The following is a 19806-nucleotide window of genomic DNA, read 5'->3' on the forward strand; positions in this document are numbered from 1 at the left end:
TTAGCTTCATACTATCACCAATTACTGCATTGCTGCAGTCCTTAGTTACTATATTCTCTAGCTGTACTGAAAGTATCACCTGCTTCTTGAACCACAGCCTTACGGAAAGCAGGAGAGACAAACCAGAAACAGGCACCACACCTGACAGCATCTTATGGGTCATACCTGCTCTTCCTGCTGCAGTTACATGCATAACAAAAGCCAAATTTTGTTAAAATCTTCAAGAAACTTACCCCAGCTGCTGGGCTTTGACCATCCCGAATCCACAAATATGACACAATTCCCTGGTCATCAGCAGACCCTGAGCCATCCAAGGTAACAGAGTTGTTTGGAAGCACTAGAACATGCTTCCCACCAGCATGTGCCCGGGGTGGACTGTTGTTTTCTAGCCATAAAAATAGTGGAGAAGGATTTGCTTTCAACACATGTGACATGCCATTGCCAATACACCCACACTGCAATTCTTTACCTGATGATTACAGACAATAACAGAAATTGATGTCAAAGCTATGGAGAAAGGATGAGTGGGTATACAAAATCTGGCTCTGAGCATATTGCAGTTGAGGAGAAAGATCTTTTTCAAAAGGCATTGTGAGATATCCTATTTACAGTCTCACAATAACTTAAGCATCAGATCTTCTCAATCAAGCAAAAAGATTTTCTGCCTACTTAGAAACACAGCCCAGCGTGAGATCACCATGCTGGGACCTTTTCATCTGGAAAATCGCTCATTACCCAACAGAAACTTGTGCAAGATCTTGCATCTTCGAAATGCCTGTATTTAGGCAAAATGCAATCAGGAAACTTAAAAGTAAGTCTAATTCCCACATGTTTTTTGCTCACCACTAGCAGTGAAATTAAGGCATGCATTGGGCATATGGTGAAAAAAAGCCAAAGAAATATGAACATGTTCTCTTTCCAGAAATCGGGCATCACTGATTTTTTTTCAGAACACAACTAGTAAGCCAGGGTTCAAAGAAGCTGTGGGGCTGAGCGAAATACCTCACTGGACACAAATAGGTGGACATAAATAATTCAGTCCCGGGCAGATCTCAAGGGTGTTGCCTGTAACAGCATAGGGTTGTGTCTCTTCCAAGTAAAACCAGTTGACTAAACTTGGTTATTGGAAAATGAGTATTTTTATATCAAACCTGCAACTGCAGACAGAATTTACTGTGGCTACACTTCACAGCAGAAACAAGATCATGGACACATTTGGGCAGAGCTATTGCCACATATTTCTAACTGAACACTAACTGAAACTCTGAAACAGTTCAAGCAATGATGTACATGAGTCAAACAAAGTCCAGCTTCCTCTTCAAGATGCGCATGGGTCACAGCAATCCCAATTCCATGTACAAGTTGGGCAGAGACTGGATATGGAGTAGTCATAATGCCACTAAGCCTTGACAGGAAGGACTTGGGGTGTTGACTGACAAGAAGCTCAGCGCGACCCAGAATGTGCACTTGCAGTCCAGAAAGCAAACTGCATCCTGGGCTTGCTGAAGTCAACACATCCCTGGAAGTGTCCAGGGCCAGGTTGGATGGGGCTTTAAGCTACCTGGTCTAGTGGAACGTGTCTCAGCCTATGACAGGAGGTTTGGAACAAGATGATTTTCAAGGTCCCTTCAAACCCAAACCATTCTGTGATACTGTGATTATCCTAAAGCCTCTTCCATAGCAAGCATGTTGGGAAAAAAAAACCCCACAAAAAAACCAAAAATACCCCACACTTCAGCAACTGTTCCTTTCTATAATTAAAAGCAAACAAACAAACAAAAACAAACCCACCACAACAACACACCAACAAAATTTTTAAAAAAACCAAACAAACAACCCAGGTCTTTTAATACTAAATTTTTAAGTGGATCTTGTTTCACTGAGATGTCACTTCTTGGATGTTACTTTAAAATCCACAGTAAAACTGCTTTTCTGCTCAAAGCTTAATTTCAAAGATAAAATAAAAACATATCTTCTTAATGATGTAGACATACAATTGTCAAAAAATATTATTTTGGAGTATGTTTATTACAACTAATTTTACATATATTGAACACTAAAACAGCTTGCACCAAATGAAATTAATTCTGCCAGTCACTCACAATACTACTTTACTACAAAAGAGCAGTTTTCTTAAACGTGTTTGAAATATAACAACAAATATGTTACACCTTTCTGTTCTGATTTCCTTCACATTCTGTCCGTGACAGAATGAACTGTCCAGCTGCTCGCTATGCCCTAAGAAGCAGCAGCCAGGCTTACCTTCCTTCACAGTAATGGAGAGCACAGATGCACTGCTCAAGCCCTGCTGGTCTTTCACAGTCAGCCTGAAGTGATAGGTACCAACCTGGAGACCAGTCACAGTTGCTATTGCCTTGTCATCGTTTTCCATCTGTACAGAGCTTGGCCCACTGAAACAAAACATGTCCAAAAGTAATCACGCCCAGCCAGACAAACTGTGAGTTCAGCAGCATTGCTCAGGCCTTTTGATTTTATGTGTTGTAGTTCTACTACTGCTATAAGCACTGATGGTTAAAAAACTATTTGAGACATGAGTTTACCTCAGAGAATTCCTTAATGCCTTTTTTCAGGACATTCAAAGCACCCAACACACATCCCCACCTATTAGAAGAGCAGAAAATACCCCCCAGAAGTTTAACCTCACCACAGTTCTATTTCATGAGAGAATGAAAAAATAGAACTATAACTAATAGCTATTTCATGCAAATTATATTGGTCTAAGAGCCAGTGTACAGGCTGTACAGGCTGCCAGCAGACCTCTTCCTGTACCAGGTATGACAGCAGCATGAGCTAAAATATCTTGCCCTTTTACTAAGGATCAGTTAGGTTTGCACATAAACATGCAATTAGAAGCTTTTGTAAAATATTTTCAATCATCATTCAAGAGGATTTAGTCACCCATTACTGGAAGTTCAGGGCAAAGTGACCAACACTTTACTGTTCAATAAACAAGTGACAGAGAAACCCTAGTTCTAAGCGTAAATGGAAAAACTTTGTACATTAGAGGATGCAACCCAAGCCTGCTACTTGCTTTTTAACAGGGGACACAGAAGTTCCTGTCTTTTTATCTTAACTTTATAAACTTAGGCCTCAAAATGAAACATTGCAAAACAGGCAGAGACTGCCAGAGCTTTTCAAGTTCAACTTAAAATTGCTATTTCTTATGCTATTATTACCCAAATGGGATTGTCCTGAAAGCAATTCTCAAACATAATTCATGATTCGTCATTCAACATGATTGGATAAGGGACTCCAGACCAAATAATCTTCACTTTGTTCTCTATATTACTGAGGATTAGCAAAATCTTTGGATACCTGATATTTTCCCAGTGATAGAAGACGATGCCTTGGTCATCTTGGCTTTTGCTTCCATCCAGTGTAGTACTTTCTACTGGGAAGGTCAATTCCTTGTCAGGCCCAGCCACTGCCACTGGAGGACTGTTATTTTCTGCAAAATTAGTATTTAGTGTATGATATTTTCTAGGCAGTCACTGGCAAGGCTTGCCAATCAGATATTACAAAGGGTATTTTAATCAAATTTTGGTATATTGGTTCAAAAGGTACAAACCATAAGTATGACATGTCCAAACCAGCAGGTGGGTGTGGTCTACTCTGCAGCAAGCCAAATAGCACAGCAAGTGGGATCCCAAATCCCATAGCAAGTACTTCCCTTTTTCATAGTCCTATCTGAAGGCACAATCCCACTCCCAAAAACCTTGCTGCATGCTCAGTGCATTCTATGAAATATCACACAACAGGCATGGTGGGGTATTCTCCTGGTTCCACCAGTCCATCCCTTTCAAAACATCCCACACAAATATGATTCTTTGCCCACAGAGAAGATACTGACCCATTCTGTCTGCTGCTCAAGACCACTAAGCTAATGCCAATTCAGAGCCTTTGAGAATTAGGTGCAGAAGCATAACCCATTACTCTGTTTTCAGCCTCTACTTTTGTGACATGGTAAAACTGGCAATGCTACCATTTTCCTGGGTATTTATTTACCCTTGGGTTTGACTTCAGCAATAGCATCTCTCTAACTCCACACTAAAAGGCACAACTACACACCATACTTCCAATTTATGTTCTTGATTTCTGCAGTGAATGACTGCTGTAAAGTTGCCCCAGAAGGGATCATCTACAAGAGATGTATATTAAGTGGCAACAGGAAGAAGATAAAACATTTCCCCATAGTAGAATGTGAGACCTGCACATGGGGCAGAAAAGGCCACTGTGGATGAAAAAGGCGAACATACTGTGGAAAAAAAAAGGCATTTAAAAAAATCACACGAAGCCCAGATCATTTGGACTTATTCATCATCTGGCTCCCAAATGTAAATAATTATGTGAAAGATGCAGCTTTTGAAAAGTCACTGGTTGACACTTTTTCCTAGGAACCAATGCAATTCAAGTGAATTCAGATCACACAAGGACATTTGCAGGAGAATTGAAAAACAGTAAGAAAACTGGGCAAAGTACTGATTGATACTCTGAGGAGCTTTCAAAACAGACTTTGTAGGACATTAAACTCAAGAGCTACAATTTGGGTTTTAGAAGCAAATTCAAATTCAAATTTAGACCTCTGTTGTCTTACATAACCAGGCTGGTTTGAACCCTCAGGATCACCACTTGGATTTTGTCTGATTGATTCTGCACTTAACTGCCTGCGTTGACAGAAAATGGAGGTGGACAAGTCCTTGATCCAAGGGGTACCAGGCATTGGGGCTGCCATATCAGTGGTGCAATGCAGGGAGAGGAGGTGTTGGAGAACGGTGCCAAGACACCTGGCTGGGCAGCCCTGAGGGACCCAGATGTGCCTGCAGTGCCTTACCAGGCTGCACGATCAGCGTGACCTCAGCTGTGGAGCGCTGCCGCGCAGAGTCTGTCACAGTCAGCTGGAAAGTGTAATCTCCTTCCTGCATTGCAGAGAGCTGCAGGTACGGCGTCCGCACTCCCTTCGCACCACCGGTAAGGACAGAGCATGAGGCAAAACAGAAAGGGTTGTGGGTCATGAAAGGTCTTACAGAGCAAATGTAAGGAAAAAGGAATGATTAAATACAGTGTTTGAGCAAGGAGTTTATGCACGTTGCAGATAAACAGGAGGCTTAAAGTTTGGTGCACAGACAGAGGTAACGTATTCGCTACTGCAAGTGTTCCTACAAACCCAGAGAAATAACTATAGGCAATAAATCCTAATTTCTTCTGTTGGTATAACCAGGGCATTATTTCTCCACAACAATAGTTGTGAAACACATGGAACACTACCATTCTGAATCAGGAAATTAAACGCTGATGAAAATTCCTACAGCTTATTCCATTTCCTTAGGGATATTTTAAAAACAAACATCATGACATCCTTTAGTACTTATAAAAACTGTTAAATGTGAAACCAAGCTTGACTTGAACCCAGACAAATAAAATTTTGGAAAAAAAATGTGTATTAAACAAGACAACTCTGTCCCGAGTTTACTATTCCAGCAGCATTTGCTGATACCTATAGAAGCTCATTAAATGACTGGGTCCAGCTATAGGTCATTTTGCTAATAAAATGAACATTTGTGGCATCTCTCATATGAGGAATATCAAATCATAATGCAAATAGGTTTGGCTTTTTTTTTTTTTTATTAAGATGACAATAAGAACAAAGAGAATTGATACATGATTAACTAACCAGCAGAGGTACTTGTTACATTGCATTCTAACTAGTGGATATAATATAATACACCACAAACCAGCATTCTCTGTAGTGGTCCAGAGAACAGCCCTGAGGATGGGTTAGAGGGCTGGAGCACCTCTCCAAAAAAAGGTTGAGAAAGCTGGGTTTGTTCAGCCTGGAGAAGAGAAGGCTCTGAGGAGACCTCCTTGCAGTCTTCCAGTACCTAAAGGGGGCTTATAAAAGGAGGGAGAGGGACTTTTTATATGGGCAGATAGTAACAAGACAAGAGGGAATAGTTTCAAAGTGAAAGACAGCAGGCTTACATTAGATATTAGAAGAAATTATTTACTCAGAAGGTGGTGAAGCACCGGCACAGGTTGCCCAGAGAGGCTGTGGGTACTCCATCACTGGGACTGTTTAAGGGCAAATTGGATGGGGCCCTGAACAATCTGGTCTAGTGAGTGACATCCCTGGTCACGGCAAGGTGTTGGAACAAGATGATCTTCAATGTCCCTTCCAATCCAAACCATTCTATGATTCTATGATCCTCAGCTTCAGGCACATGAAAAAGATTACTAGTCTGTTGAAAAAAAACCGTAACAAGCACTTGCATTTCCGTTTTAAATACCCAGTGAATCCATTGGCTATCTTGAGCAGTCATTCCCTTCGGAAAGGTTGCTTTAATTTTTAACAGCTCTCAAAAGCTACAAGTTCAGTTTGCTTGGGTGCTTTTGCAAAGTTTTTGTCTTGGTGAATGATCAAAAAAACTCATTATGCTATGAGTCTTTCCATAATTTTTAATTTCATGTATGGTGTAGTTGTGCATTAATAATATTACTTCTTTCCTAAATAGATCTACAATGATCTCTTCTCAGTTATGAAGGTCTAAAGCATTTGCCAACATGGCATAAATCACGTCTTATAAAATATGGTTCCTGAATTTCAGTTGGATCCATTACATTAATTATCTCAACCACCTACAGAGCTGTAAGAATCTCCAACTTACTGAATGCAAGTCCAATGAAAATATTTATTAACTTCTCAGATTAAAAAAAAAAAACAAAAACAACAAAACAACAACAGAAACAGTCATAAAAATAAGAGAACAAATTCTGTAAGCTCTCCCTGGAAATACATGTTTTAGTGAGCATAAAAAACCACCACAGAGCATGAACACTGCATAAATACTGCCAAAAGATCTTGTCATCTTTCACTCAGAAAATAAAATTTCTATTTGAGTTCTACTCTCTCCATGAGAAAATTTCAAGAAAACTCTGACTATCCCCACACTCTCTATAACCAGTTTTCAGCTTGCCCAGAGTCTCAGAAGATGGGAGCCTGTGAAACAGCCTCTAGGGTTCAAGGACAGACAATGTGAACTTGAAGACTTACCAAACCACTAGGGAACAAGCAAGTTTGTTTGGCCCCAAAGAATTAAAAAAAAAAAAAGGAAAGGAAGTAAAAGCAGTATCTAAAAGAAGAGCTGAATACATGTGAGAGAAAAACAAAAAAAAGAATACATCTTTTTCAAATACTCTAGGTATTTCAGTGCTTCTGAGCAATTAGGTATGTGTTTGCTCATGTTAGAGGCAAAGATAAAAGAGCTCTTCAGTCCTATGCAAGGAGAAATACACATACCTGCATTGCTACAACCTTGCCTTTGCTTCTGGGACTGAGCGACCACTCATAGCTGACAATTTCATGGTCATCACTGCTCTGATTTCCATTCAGTGTGATAAAGTTCTGGGGCAAAGTGACTGCCTGATTTGGTCCTGCGTTAGCAATAGGTGGGTAATCCACTGGCTTGTTGACAGTCAGAGATGCAATGGTGGAGTTGGCAGCTCCATCTGAATCAATTACTGTGAGTCTACAACAGGAAAAACAGTATCTGTTAAGATGAACTTCTGCCAATTTCTAAACTGAAATATTAATCTTTTTCTGGCACTTTTTCAAACACCTCTAAAACAAAAGCCACTGATTACATATGAACTTCTGCTTCAGACACAGATATCCCTCAACTAAGGCAGGAAATAAATTCAGAAAACTTTATAAACACAACTTTGAACCTTTAAGAAAAACAACAACTAAAAAAGCCTAGTTATTCCGGGTCCCAGATTAAACCCTTTACTGCTATCAATGGCAACTTCACCATTCACTACAAATTTTGTAGAAATTTACTCAGTAAAAACCAGGGATTTTATTCATCACCTATAGTGAAACAACATAGTGAAACATCTAAAACTACTCTGGATGCTCTTAGCTTATAGAACAGCAGCAGATCCTCACTTCTTATTTCTTTGTGGCACACCATTACTAATTTTAATGGAATTTAATATCAATATCAAGTTACAAAACTAAAAATGTACAGGGTTTTACAAAAAAACCAGATATTACATCCTCTCACAAGCATAATAATCTTAAAATGAGACTACTGCAGGCACTTCAAAAGGATGAAAGCTGACCTCTGCAGTGTGTTGACCAATTAATCTCTAATCTATCTTTGTTATGAAAACTGCATACAGCTGACCACATGGAAGGGAACCTGAGCAGGAACAAAACTAATGTTTATTATCATAATGTGTATTATCATTACATTAGGGAACACGTACATTTTGCAATGGGTGCACATCCATGTGTATCAAAGGCACTGAATTTTTTGACCAGCTAATTTCTTGTAATCTTCAACACACTGCTCTACTGTTCAGGTAAATCAGCCTCCCCAAAAGGTGCACAGATATAACAACTGACTTCTTAATTCTCTAGGGTTTGGAACACACTTAGAAGCATTGCTTGTAAGCAAGACTCTGCCCTTTTTAACATGGAAAAAAACCCCACTCATTTCTGCAACTGCCCGATATGGAACAATTCCAGTAAAAAATACAGAATTAAAGTAGAAGCTGTAAAACTTTTGGTGGAACTTATGTGAAACACCACAGTTAATGCTGATGTATGCTGGCTTCAACAATCTGTTGATGCTACATTGATACATAATATATTGACTGATGGGCAATCCACTGGCAGCTGGAGAACCCAAGCTGGGCCAGGGGGAAGTCTGCCTCTGTATAGACTGTGCCTTAAGTTAAACAGTTCAGAAAAAGGACTGATTTTTACTAAAGATTCTTGAACTACAAACATTGCTTCCACTGTCTAGGCAACTCACAGCTTCAGCAACACTTACATGAAGGAAACCAGAAGCAAGGCAAATGCTTTTATAAAAAACAGAATGACTCTTAGTAAAATCAGCACATAACAATGACTTGTGAAGCTCAGTCTGCCAATATTCTGTCTGCCACCACCCTTCAGAGGACAACTTTCACAGTCTGACTCATAGTTTCATTCAGGGCACTAGCCAACTTCTAAGCTGGGAAAAAAAAAAGTCTGTCACAGTTGTTATTGCTGGAAGTGGGGACATATTTAATTTACAATACCTTCTTTTATGTAATTTTGTGTTATAAAGGATGACTGCAAGCATTTTTTAATAAAACCACTCCATACGTTTCTCCACTGTGCAAAATGAAGAGTAACAGTATGCAGTAGAAAAATTAAGTTTTTTGTTTGAGGAGATACATGTGAGAACAGAAAAAACCAAACACTTAGCTGATATCCCAGATAAGCCCCCAAGAAAATCATCATGCAGGTACCTGAAGGTGTAGTTTCCAGGAACAAGGTTAGACAAGTGCAAGACAGGTGTGTCAGCAGATGCCTTCTGCTCTCGCAGGGGACCTTTAATTTCCTCCCAGTGGTAACTCACTATCTTCACATCATCTATGCTTTCTACATTCATTAAAGAAAAACACATCAGTTCCTTGTAGCAATTGCTGGAATGAATACTTAAGTCATTCATACGCTCATCCCTATCTGGTTTTCTACAGTTGTCTCTACAAGTATAGTTGAATAAGCTTCATGAACCACAGGGTCACACCAAGTTATCTTTGGTATGATTTGTCTAAACAACTCTTCACAAAAATGAATTTAAAAAAATATATATCAGTCTCAGACTCTGGACTCAGTAATTATGAATGTATTGACAACAACTCATCACACCCTATCTGACTGCTCTCTACTATGGCCCCAGCTGTACTGGCACAGAGGCTCTCTGGGCAGGACAAGAAGAAGCTGTAAGAGTAGCTGCGTTCTGGATGCAGCAGTCTGACACACTGCATCTCAGTCTACAAGGGCAAGATTGTGCTTTATAATTTTTTGATTTATTAAAATAATTTATAACTGGACACATATTCCTAAAATAAACAATTATTCAGGGAACTTCTGAGAAGAATGGGAAGAAATTTCACTTGTAATTGATAAACAATAATGTAACTGTATATTAAAAATATAGGATATAAGCACAGGATGATTCAGTACATACGACTGCCATCAATGAAGGTGGAAGTTGTAGGCAAGGAAACTTCTTGCACTTTGGGTGAAGCAACAGCAATGGGTGGCTGGTTAATTCTGACTGCTGTGAGAAAGATAGGAGGGGATGAGGGAAGAAAAAAAATATTAGTGAAAGCCCAGGCAAAACTAATGTTAAGTCTACAGATCAATAGTCCCCAGTGATTAAATCTAGGACACACAGCTTTGCAGCATCTGTTGTCCTTTTTGGACAAGGCAAAGAAGAGGTTACTGATGAGCAGTGTGCTGACACAGCAGTGTTCCAGGAGGTGTAATTCAGATCAGAGCTGTGCACTGTAACTGCAGATAGAGCCAGATCAGCACATGATTGCTGTCCCTAGCTGGAGAACAGGACCAGGAAAGGCAGCATGATGATATCTCAGGCTTTGCCTGAGGAGGGGGAAAGACTAGAGAGCACTTAAACACAGTGAGCAAAACCCTTACCTCTACTTCCTTAAAACCCCTTACAGACACCAAGATATGAAACATGTCAGCATGACTGGACTGCCAGATGTCCTTGACAAACAGTAACTGAGAGATTGTTTGACAAGTATGCTGTACTTGTGTCGAAGAAATTAATTGTATCAGTCAACTGATTTACCTGGTTTGACTGTGACATTTACAAAACCTTCGCCAAAGGCATTTTCACCAGAAACTGTCACTTTGAAGGCATAAAGTCCCACTGATAACTGAGACAAACACAGAACAAATAGAGTTACATGTTGAATTATACAAAAGAAATATTCTTACATTTGACAATCATATCAAAAAAGAATAAATCTGGATGTCTGAATCCTCAAACTACTTTGATAAACACATAAAAGGCCACTAGTCACTGTCTGGGAGTGGGGAATATGAAGAAAACACTGAGTAATTTTTACTCTATCTTAGAAAATTATTAGAGCACTCTAAGATACTAGCATAAATTTGGTGATACAAACAAGTGAAGAGACTCAGGATGGCTTGAAGCCATTTGAACTCCTTGAACCAAGGTGCCCTTCCCCATAGGTTACAATTCTGTGAAAGGACCACACAAATATAATGAGCCTGAGCTTACAGCTCACTTACATGAGAGAGCTTCAAAGTCTGGCTGTGCCTATGTTCCATTTCCCCACTATAATCAGCAGGGTGACTGATTAAGCTCCACTCATAGGTGTAGGCTGTTTCTAAGAGCAATAACACAGAGTAAGAACAATCAGTTTTGTGTTCAAGATAAGGCCAGAAAACAAAGAAATCAAATTCACCACTCATCAGATATGCTACAATATGAAATTATGACTGCTACTGCTTAAGCCTGCAAAATGAAGCAGTGTGATCACATGTTAAACTCTCAGTGTGTTGTAACTTGGTAAAGCAGCAAGGATGTAATGGACTTCACAAATTATTGACTTCTTCACAAAAACCAGCTTCATGTGAAGCCAATATATTTTTCATAGCTACTTATGAAACGACTTTTAATTGTCCCTGCAATTCAGAAGCTGGCAGTTTTAGGATAAATGTTGCATTCAAAACCTACTTTCCTGCCTCCCCTGAACTTTACAACAAGATGCTGAAAATTAGACCACATCATCTTTTGGTAGAAATTATAGGCTTTCTGTTGAACCATCTGGCTAATGAGTTCAGGTTCTGAAAGTAAAAGCCACTTAAAAAAAATTCCTCTTCAAAATCCAACAGAGGAAATCCTCTTTGCAGTTACAGCCACAAAAGAGGCAGTATTAGAAATGAGAAAAATTGTTTTATCCCAAGAGGTGGATATTCACACAACTCACAACTTGTCTGCATTTACAAGTTGGTAGTGTATGCATCTCCTTGTGTACCAAGGCATTCAGCTCACCTGTAGATGGTGGTGGGACAGCAAAGGCATTCAGTTCAACCTCATTTTTGGGTAACATCACTTGTATGTTATCTCCAGCAGACACAGTAAGTTCTTTAACTGCAAATAAGACCGAATGAATACACTATGTTACAACAGATGGAACTGATATAAATTTAGTATCTTCAAATATTATTTGCAATGGATTAAGTAAAATTTGACAAGTACTCTACACAGAACAGGCAGTTATAATTTTAAAAAAATCCTTAATGCATTATAAAATAACAAACTATTTAATCATGACTGTGATTCCCTCACCTTTTACCAAACCAAAGATTCTTTTCTTCTCCAGCTATGAAGTGTCATTTTCCCTACCTTTATTTCAGAGAAAAGCATTCTCACTATTCCTTTATATCACAGATAGCAATGCTCTATATAAAGAGTTACGTATTCTTCTCAGTAATTGGAAGTGCAGGAATTAAAAAAATACAGTTACAGAAGACAAAACAGCATAGTAGAACTTTCACATCACACTTTCTTTCACCATACTTCTATGTTTGTATGGCACTTGTAAGGCAGGTTCCAATGTCCATCTTGTGTTCCTTTTCAAAAATCTACTTGCATAACAGGGCAAATGGTTATTTCTTGTCTGAACTGCCCATTCAATCCACTTGCTATCCAGTCCTTGTCTGTGAAAAGTTTTCTCTTCCAAAAAATATCAAAGTACACAAAAACAGCTCCCAGCAGAAACATATCAAAGCATAACTTAGGGAAAGTTCACTTAGTCCTGTATTTCAAATGTTTTAAATATCTTACTTTTAATTCCGGGAAACCACAGAACAAAAGTTCTCCAAAGGCAGCATTTGTTAGTGTCTAAATGTCCAACTTATGAACTCAGAAGAAATGCCAAAGAAGCTACTCAGCAGTGGCAGCTGATGGGTCTAAAAACTGATGAAGTGAAGACACTGACAACACACTTTAAATTCAACCCAAGGTTTCATAATTGATCATAGAAGTTGCCCTAGACACTTGTAGAATGAAGGTTTGCACTTGGATCTTTACAAGAGATGATAATAAAATGGCTAGAAGAGGGTGTTGGCCGAAAGAGAAAAGGAGGGACTGTCATTGAGACTTTCTAGACAGTCTGACTGAGAACACACAAACTTCAGGCACTCCTTGATAAAGATAAAGCAGTACCTACAGTGAGATTCATCATAACCTTCCCTTCAGCTTCTTCTTCCAAATTCCTTTTTGGGCCCTCTTCAACCTCCTTCACAGGAGGAAGAGTTGCCTAGTCAACAGTCAGTGGTAATGATGATCCTTTGTCTTGGAGAGGAATGTCTTGTAGCTCATCTCTTCCTGTTACCTTCTATTGTTATCCTGGCTGGCAGGTTGCATTTGGTAGAGGGTGTCAAGAATGTCTCAAACCAGACTTTCTCTACCAGGAAGCAAAGGGCTTAGCTCTCCACATCCCTCAGTACATTAGGAGTGCAACAAAACACACATCTGTACTTCTCTGCTTCTTCTGGCCCTTCTAACCCTTTCTCCATGTGCATAGGGAGGCAGGAAACTCAACAAGAGAAAGGAGATACACAAATATACACACAGAATTTAACACAACTACAGAGGACATGGTGGTTAAAAGTCCTTTTCAAAATAAAACCAGGCCATGTTCTCCACTGTTAAGGACTGAGCTTCCTCAGGTCCCAATTATGTTGCTGCATAGTATCTGGCAACTACGGATAGGCTGGTACTGCACAGTTTCTGAGAGGGAACAATGTCCTGAAGAGTCAAACCAAAAGTAACAATATGGCTAGAAGAGACTACGCTGAAACCCCAGAAACCCTCAAGTATTGCTTACGAAGTAAAAAAAGAAAACCCTAAATCATCAAAAACTTAAAACAGCTCTTAATCTCTGCTTTTTACTTTGCTCTATTTTCAAAAGTGGTCATTTCCCACGAATGGTGGACTTGGTCTGGGTTTTGCCTCAGAATTAAGTGACAACAGGGTCTGGGGTCTGCAGTGTTACTGAAGGTCTACAGGTTTAAAGTGGGATTATGTAACATTTGGGTAAAGAATGAGCTCTTACTTAAAACAGGTTAGAAACCTGACAGCAGAAAAGCCATGCCCACCCTCTGTCCAACCTGCAGGTACCTTTCAGATCACCAGCTATGTTGAAACATTACCTGCTTTAGCAGCAGTAGCAGGTGCTGTGAACTGCTGCATGGGCTCAGATGGTGCAGTATTAGTGGGAAGTAGCATGATCCCACCTTCAGTGGCATTCTCTGGGGCCATGGTGGGAGTCAGGGTTTTCTCTGACACACTTGGGGAGAAATCTGGTTTATCTGAAGAAGAGGAAGGTGAAGCAGCCTGAAAAAAGGAATTATAGGGAAAGAGTTGTTGTGAGACATTCTGCACATTTCTAGATTTAGAGGCATGCTGGTTTTTTAATTGCATGTAGGATGACCCTAGAGATTTATGTTACTAGGAGATTTTATTCATGTACAGAATACCCATCGAACAAGGACTAATTTTTTTCCAATCAGGCTTTGTAACAAATGCTAGTAATTTTCAAAGTTTCAGATGTAGAACAGTCATGAGGTAACCTGGAATACAACTAAGGCTACCAGTTATCAAAATATTAAAAAAATCAGTATGGCAGGTCTAAATACAGTCATAAACCTTTAAAAGTCAATGTCAGAAAATCTGTGTGGTATTATTGTCTTTGTACCATACACAAATATAACATAGTCCTTACTTCTTACTACATCTGCTCAGTACACAAGTTGTTCATGCCTTTTTATCTCCTCAACAGTAATTAAACACCCTACATGTCTCTAGTTCAGGCATCAAGCAGCACTGCCTCACCTCGTTAGTAAATCAGAACGGCAGCAAAGGGCATGGCAAGTGTGGCATGAATAACTCCGCACTGGGTTAATCTTATCTTTCAACAACACATTATCCTCAATGGGCCAGCAGGTTTTCCTTAATATTCTTAAGACTTATTTCTGATCTAATGATATGAGAAAAGCATTTTTCCAGTTATGGCTACTGTATTTGGCATGTGAAGGTACAGCAAAATACTATTATTTGTAAAAACATCTATTAACTGAAGAATAGGATTATGAAGGTTGACAAACTTCATAATGTGTACACTTATGTCACAAACAGCTGAGGTGGAAAGAGACCCCTGGAGATGGCCCAGTCCAGCCCCTGCCCCCAAAGCATGGTCAGCTACAGCAGACTGCTCAAGGACCAAGTTCAGTTAGGTTGTGAGTATCTCCAAGGATGGAGAATCCACCTCTCTGGAAAACCTCCAGTGCTTGGCAATCCTCACAGGAAGAAAATTATGGGGGTTAGTGTTTAAATAAAATTCCCTGCATTTCATTTTGTGTCCATTGTATCTTGTCCTAATGCTGAACAGCACTGAGAAGAGCCTGGCTCCATCCTCTTCACACTCATCAGTTATTTATACACATCCGTAAAATTCCCTGAACACTCTCTGCTCAAGGCTGAGCAGTCCTAACTCTCTACTCTTTGCATTTCAGGTGCGTTACCTTCCCTTTGAAGTTTGCCTCCCTAGGAAATAAGAGCAGCCCTGCCTCTGGACAGGAGAAAAAAGTTTTCTGTGCAGCTGGGAAGGTGAAAAGAATGCCAGGAACTGCTCCTTCCCAGCCTGCAAGGAAACAGAGAGCAGAGAAGTCACCTGAACTCCATCTCCACCTTCAACAATGGACACAGAGAAAAGATCCCTGTGCAGTGTTAGGAATTGCAGCTGCTCACCCTTGAAGATGCCAAGGACAACACCAAAAGCTGCACCTTTGAGTGAGTCCATAACACTGACAACTCAAGCACCTTTGTGGTCACACCTCCAGCTCTGCTCCACATACAGACAGTATTCTCTTAGCAGATGGACACTGATAGCAGGATCAGAGACTGCAGTTCCCCTAAAGTAGAGCCTTCAGGAATCTCACCCTTGACAACATCATGTACAGGGAGAGCCTCAAGTCCATCCTGCTTTGTATCTTGACAAAAGGTCTTCCCTCCAGATAGGTCTCCTTTACATACTCACTCCAGCCCTCACCTTTTTAAAGGATTTTTTTCCCACACTTGGGCAAACCACAGTGTTCTTCTGCCTTCTGAATTTGAGGGAAGTCTACTTTGCTGGGCTTTCTCTGGCTTCTCTCCTCACCTCATCCTTTGCCAATCTAGCAGCTGAAAAGCAGCCATCACGGCTTTGTAGGACAGATGGAAGCAAAGTCACCTGAAACATACCTTTCCAGGGTGCCTCTTCTGCAGTGGTACCAAACATCACTTCAGTCAGCAAGCCTAGGCAAGACACTGCAGACAAAAAAGGTGCCCTGTGGCACTTTCAATTCTGAAGTAGTGTCACAGCCAAAAAGACAAACTAAAAATGTTAGCAGACAGCAGGCAACAGGGGCAGGGACAATACCAGAAATTCAGTTCCCAGACAGAAACCATTTCTGAGAGATTTGCTGGAACAGATGTGGAGGCCAAGATTCAGCTAAATTTCAGTTTGGGAAATTAAATTTAAAACAAAAAAAAGAATTCTCTCTGGGAGTGAGTCTGATAGGCAGTTCTGTTGGCAGGGGCTTTGCAGGTTGTTTGTTTTTACCCTTTTTTACAGCCACTATCACTCAATACAAACATATCAATGGTGGGGGCCCAGATCCTCCAGTTCTCTGGGTTTGACTTGAGTGCAAATCTCTTGAGAATTCCAACAGAAAATCAGAACAATAATAAAACATGAAGTACAGACTTCAAAATAGAAGGAAAGGTAAATCTAAATATCAAAACCTCTTTCAGGGGTTTTATACATCTTCTATGGATCAAGTAAATGTATTTTTAACCAAACAGAATGGTTCAGCTTCTGCAGGCCTCAAAACTGAAACAAAGCCAAAACAAAAGACATGAACATCTATGATATTCAACTTCATTCTAAGACTTAAATAGGAATTCTGAAGGCAAGCCAATCAGACGCTAAAAGGCTCACCATCACATAGAATCTGTCAGCCATCTTAAGGTTTCTTAGGTAGAGATTTATGCATTTTGACTGCACCATTATCCCTGCAAATTCAATAAGCACAAGAATCAAGCCTTAGCTATTGAGTAAATGTTTGGAACATTGCGGCATCAACACAGTAGCTGCCAGACTCTGACTAAGACCTGAAAAATCTTACTTGGCTTAGCAGAGCAGCAGTTAACTGGAAATTTTAAAAATAAAATTAATTATTTGCAGATATCTTACTTCAAGGATGAGCAGCACTGCAGATTTCTGTTCTGGGCAACTGGACAGCATATACTCTGTACAGATTTCTGAATGTATCATGTTATTGAGCTGCTAGAGAGTGACAGTCCATAAGATCCCTCTGAACTCTGACATAAACCCAACAGTCAGGTGACTCATTTAAATGACAAACCCCATATTCTCTCCTCCAAATCACATACATATACTCCCTGCATCTGACTGCATTTATGACAAGGATGATCCAAGGGCACAGACTCCAGAGGTCTGTGTGTGTTTGGTTGGTTTCTTAATTTAAAATCTCTGTGCAGGTCCTTGCTCAAAGAACACAGCACCTGAGCATACCACATCCTGCTGACTACTGTGAAGGGGGGAATCAGGCAATCACATTTTTGCCACCTTGCTCTGTCTGGCTTGTCAAAATAGCTTTGTCTGGAAGCTGCAGAAGGGAGTGCGTCAGCACAGATCCAGGAACAGAGATATAAGAATTGCTGTGGCAGAACTAAGAGGACAATAGGAAAACGTTGTATAATGTGCAATAAAAAGGGCAATTCATTAAACTTAGTACCAAGTATGAATTTAAGACCTTCATATTTTCATAACCTATACAAAACCACCACAGTTTGAGAGGTTGTTTGGATTATATACCAACAAAAAAGTTATTTGGAGACCTCTTGGTATTTTTAATCCAATGTAAAATTTTAAGATTTCCTTCATAACAAAATTTGGTTTTCAAAAACCATTTTTTTTTCAGAAGGAAACACAAATATGTGCTAAACAATGCATATGAGATGTGAATAAAATGTCTGCTTGCTGGAGAAAGAGACACATAAGAAGGAAATCTTATCACCAGGATATATCACAGACAACTTCTATTTTACTAGGGTTACAAGTAAAGTTCCCAAACCAGAAAAACTTGAAGCCAAGCAGAAAATTTGTGTTAGGCATACCTGGCAGGGCTTAGGTGGCAGAGGACTGGCTGCAGGGGCCACCCTGGTGGTCCCAGTCAGTTTGGCAGTGGATGGAATCACCAACACCGCAACCTCTCAAACCTAGCTAAAAAAGGGCAATAGCCACTGTAGCCAGGGAACACAGGAACATGCGGGGGGATGCACAGCAGGAGACGTGAGAGGAAACATCTGGAAGCAAACATTATTGTACACAGGGCTAGAAACACCCTCAAGGAAACATGCACTCCATGCCATCTCCCAGAGAAATGAGGCCCACAAAGAAGCCCACACCAGTGCAGATGAAAGAAAAAGGAAGGAACAGTGGCAGAAAAGATAAAGAAGTGACAAGCAGCAAAAAGGAGACTGCCATGCACTGACCCCAACCTCTTGTGCCACCTGCTTCCTCACTAAAGCAACCGAGCATAATCTGCAGTGAAAGGAAGGGGAGTGGAGACTAGGAAGGAGAGAGGAGATGTGTCTGGACTGAAGCTGATTATATGGAAGAACATGGAAAATTATTAAATAAAACCAGCCATCATCCCCATATCTCCACACATGTCTAAATTCAAAGGATTCCCATCTAGGAAACAAAGGTTGCTTAGACTTCGCCAGTTTCTGAAAGCCTTCCGCTTGCCTAGATTCTTTCTTTACATTAATAGAGAGCCTTTAGAGACATTTCTCAATACATGTCATGAACAGATTTCAATGCTATCCCATTAACATGCTTTCTACAGCTCTGCTGACAGAGCATGTCCCAACCACCTTCTAACTACACTTGTTTTATCAGTTCTTCAGCATCATTATCAGCCGTGGCTAAAGACTTACCCAGGTTTGGAGTTTCATCCCTTCAGCACTGAAAGCAGCAAGCTCATTCCTCAGCCTTTCTATTGGAATTTCAGTGGCTGTGCTAGCATAATATTAGCATAATATAAAGATCACACAAGAATGACTCCTCTGTATCCCAGTGAGAAGTAAGTTTCTCTCCATTTCACTTTATAATAAACTCCCATCCACTCAGTGCACAAAGAGAATGCAAAATCTTTATACTCTGGCTGGGATAGGAAAATCAAAGTAGAAATCTACAAAGTAGGCTTGGTCATATATATTTATCACTGCTTCAGGATGTGAAATCTCAACTTTCAGAAAATGGTATTCACATGATCCCTTAGAGAAAGGGAACAAACTTGCTCAGCTCTGACACATAGTTTAGGTGAGCTTAAAGTTTTATGACTTATGAAGGCAGAAGGCATAAGTGGTTCAGTCAGCAGGGATCCTGACAATCGGCTAAACATTAGCACCATGCTAATGGGTCTTCCATGAGATAGCAAAATGCAATGGAAACAAGTTTCAAACCTTACTGCACACCTAAAGTGCACAAGTGTCTTGGTTTGAAAGACAGGTATCTTCTAGGGAGGGGGCAGGACCTCCATAGAGATGGAGAATTCAAATCCCCTCCCTCCAAATTACTGTATTTTAGAAAAAATTAAAGGGGCTTTCAGGCAGAGGTATGGGGATAGGAATAACAGTTCTTTACTGGTCTGTATGTCAAAGCAAATAAAAAACAAATACAGTATTAATAATAAACAGAACCAGGAATGTCGAGGGGCTTTGTTCACAAAGCCCGGGGCAGTCTGATCTCGATGCCCCTGCAGGACTCCAAGAGACCAAGCTGGAAGGGTGAAAAATCCCAGGCTGATGGATGAGATAT

The 19806-nt window shown here is 40.1% G+C and overlaps 1 protein-coding gene across 1 annotated transcript in view; it reads right to left on the bottom strand.

The window, feature by feature from the left end:
- KIAA0319 (KIAA0319 ortholog) overlaps positions 1–19806 on the bottom strand; it is a 33295-nt gene that overhangs the window by 8809 nt on the left and 4680 nt on the right. Inside the window, exons 2-12 of the mRNA XM_063420215.1 lie at positions 14069–14252; positions 11904–12002; positions 11138–11235; positions 10671–10758; positions 10044–10136; positions 9319–9451; positions 7316–7544; positions 4853–4976; positions 3337–3469; positions 2263–2411; positions 234–385 (exon numbers count right to left, since the gene is read on the bottom strand). Coding sequence (XP_063276285.1) covers positions 234–385; positions 2263–2411; positions 3337–3469; positions 4853–4976; positions 7316–7544; positions 9319–9451; positions 10044–10136; positions 10671–10758; positions 11138–11235; positions 11904–12002; positions 14069–14252 — 1482 coding nt within the window. The remainder of the gene's footprint in view (positions 1–233; positions 386–2262; positions 2412–3336; positions 3470–4852; positions 4977–7315; positions 7545–9318; positions 9452–10043; positions 10137–10670; positions 10759–11137; positions 11236–11903; positions 12003–14068; positions 14253–19806) is intronic.

Source organism: Prinia subflava, chromosome 1 (genome assembly GCF_021018805.1).
Source record: "Prinia subflava isolate CZ2003 ecotype Zambia chromosome 1, Cam_Psub_1.2, whole genome shotgun sequence".
Taxonomy (NCBI): Eukaryota; Metazoa; Chordata; class Aves; order Passeriformes; family Cisticolidae; genus Prinia; species Prinia subflava.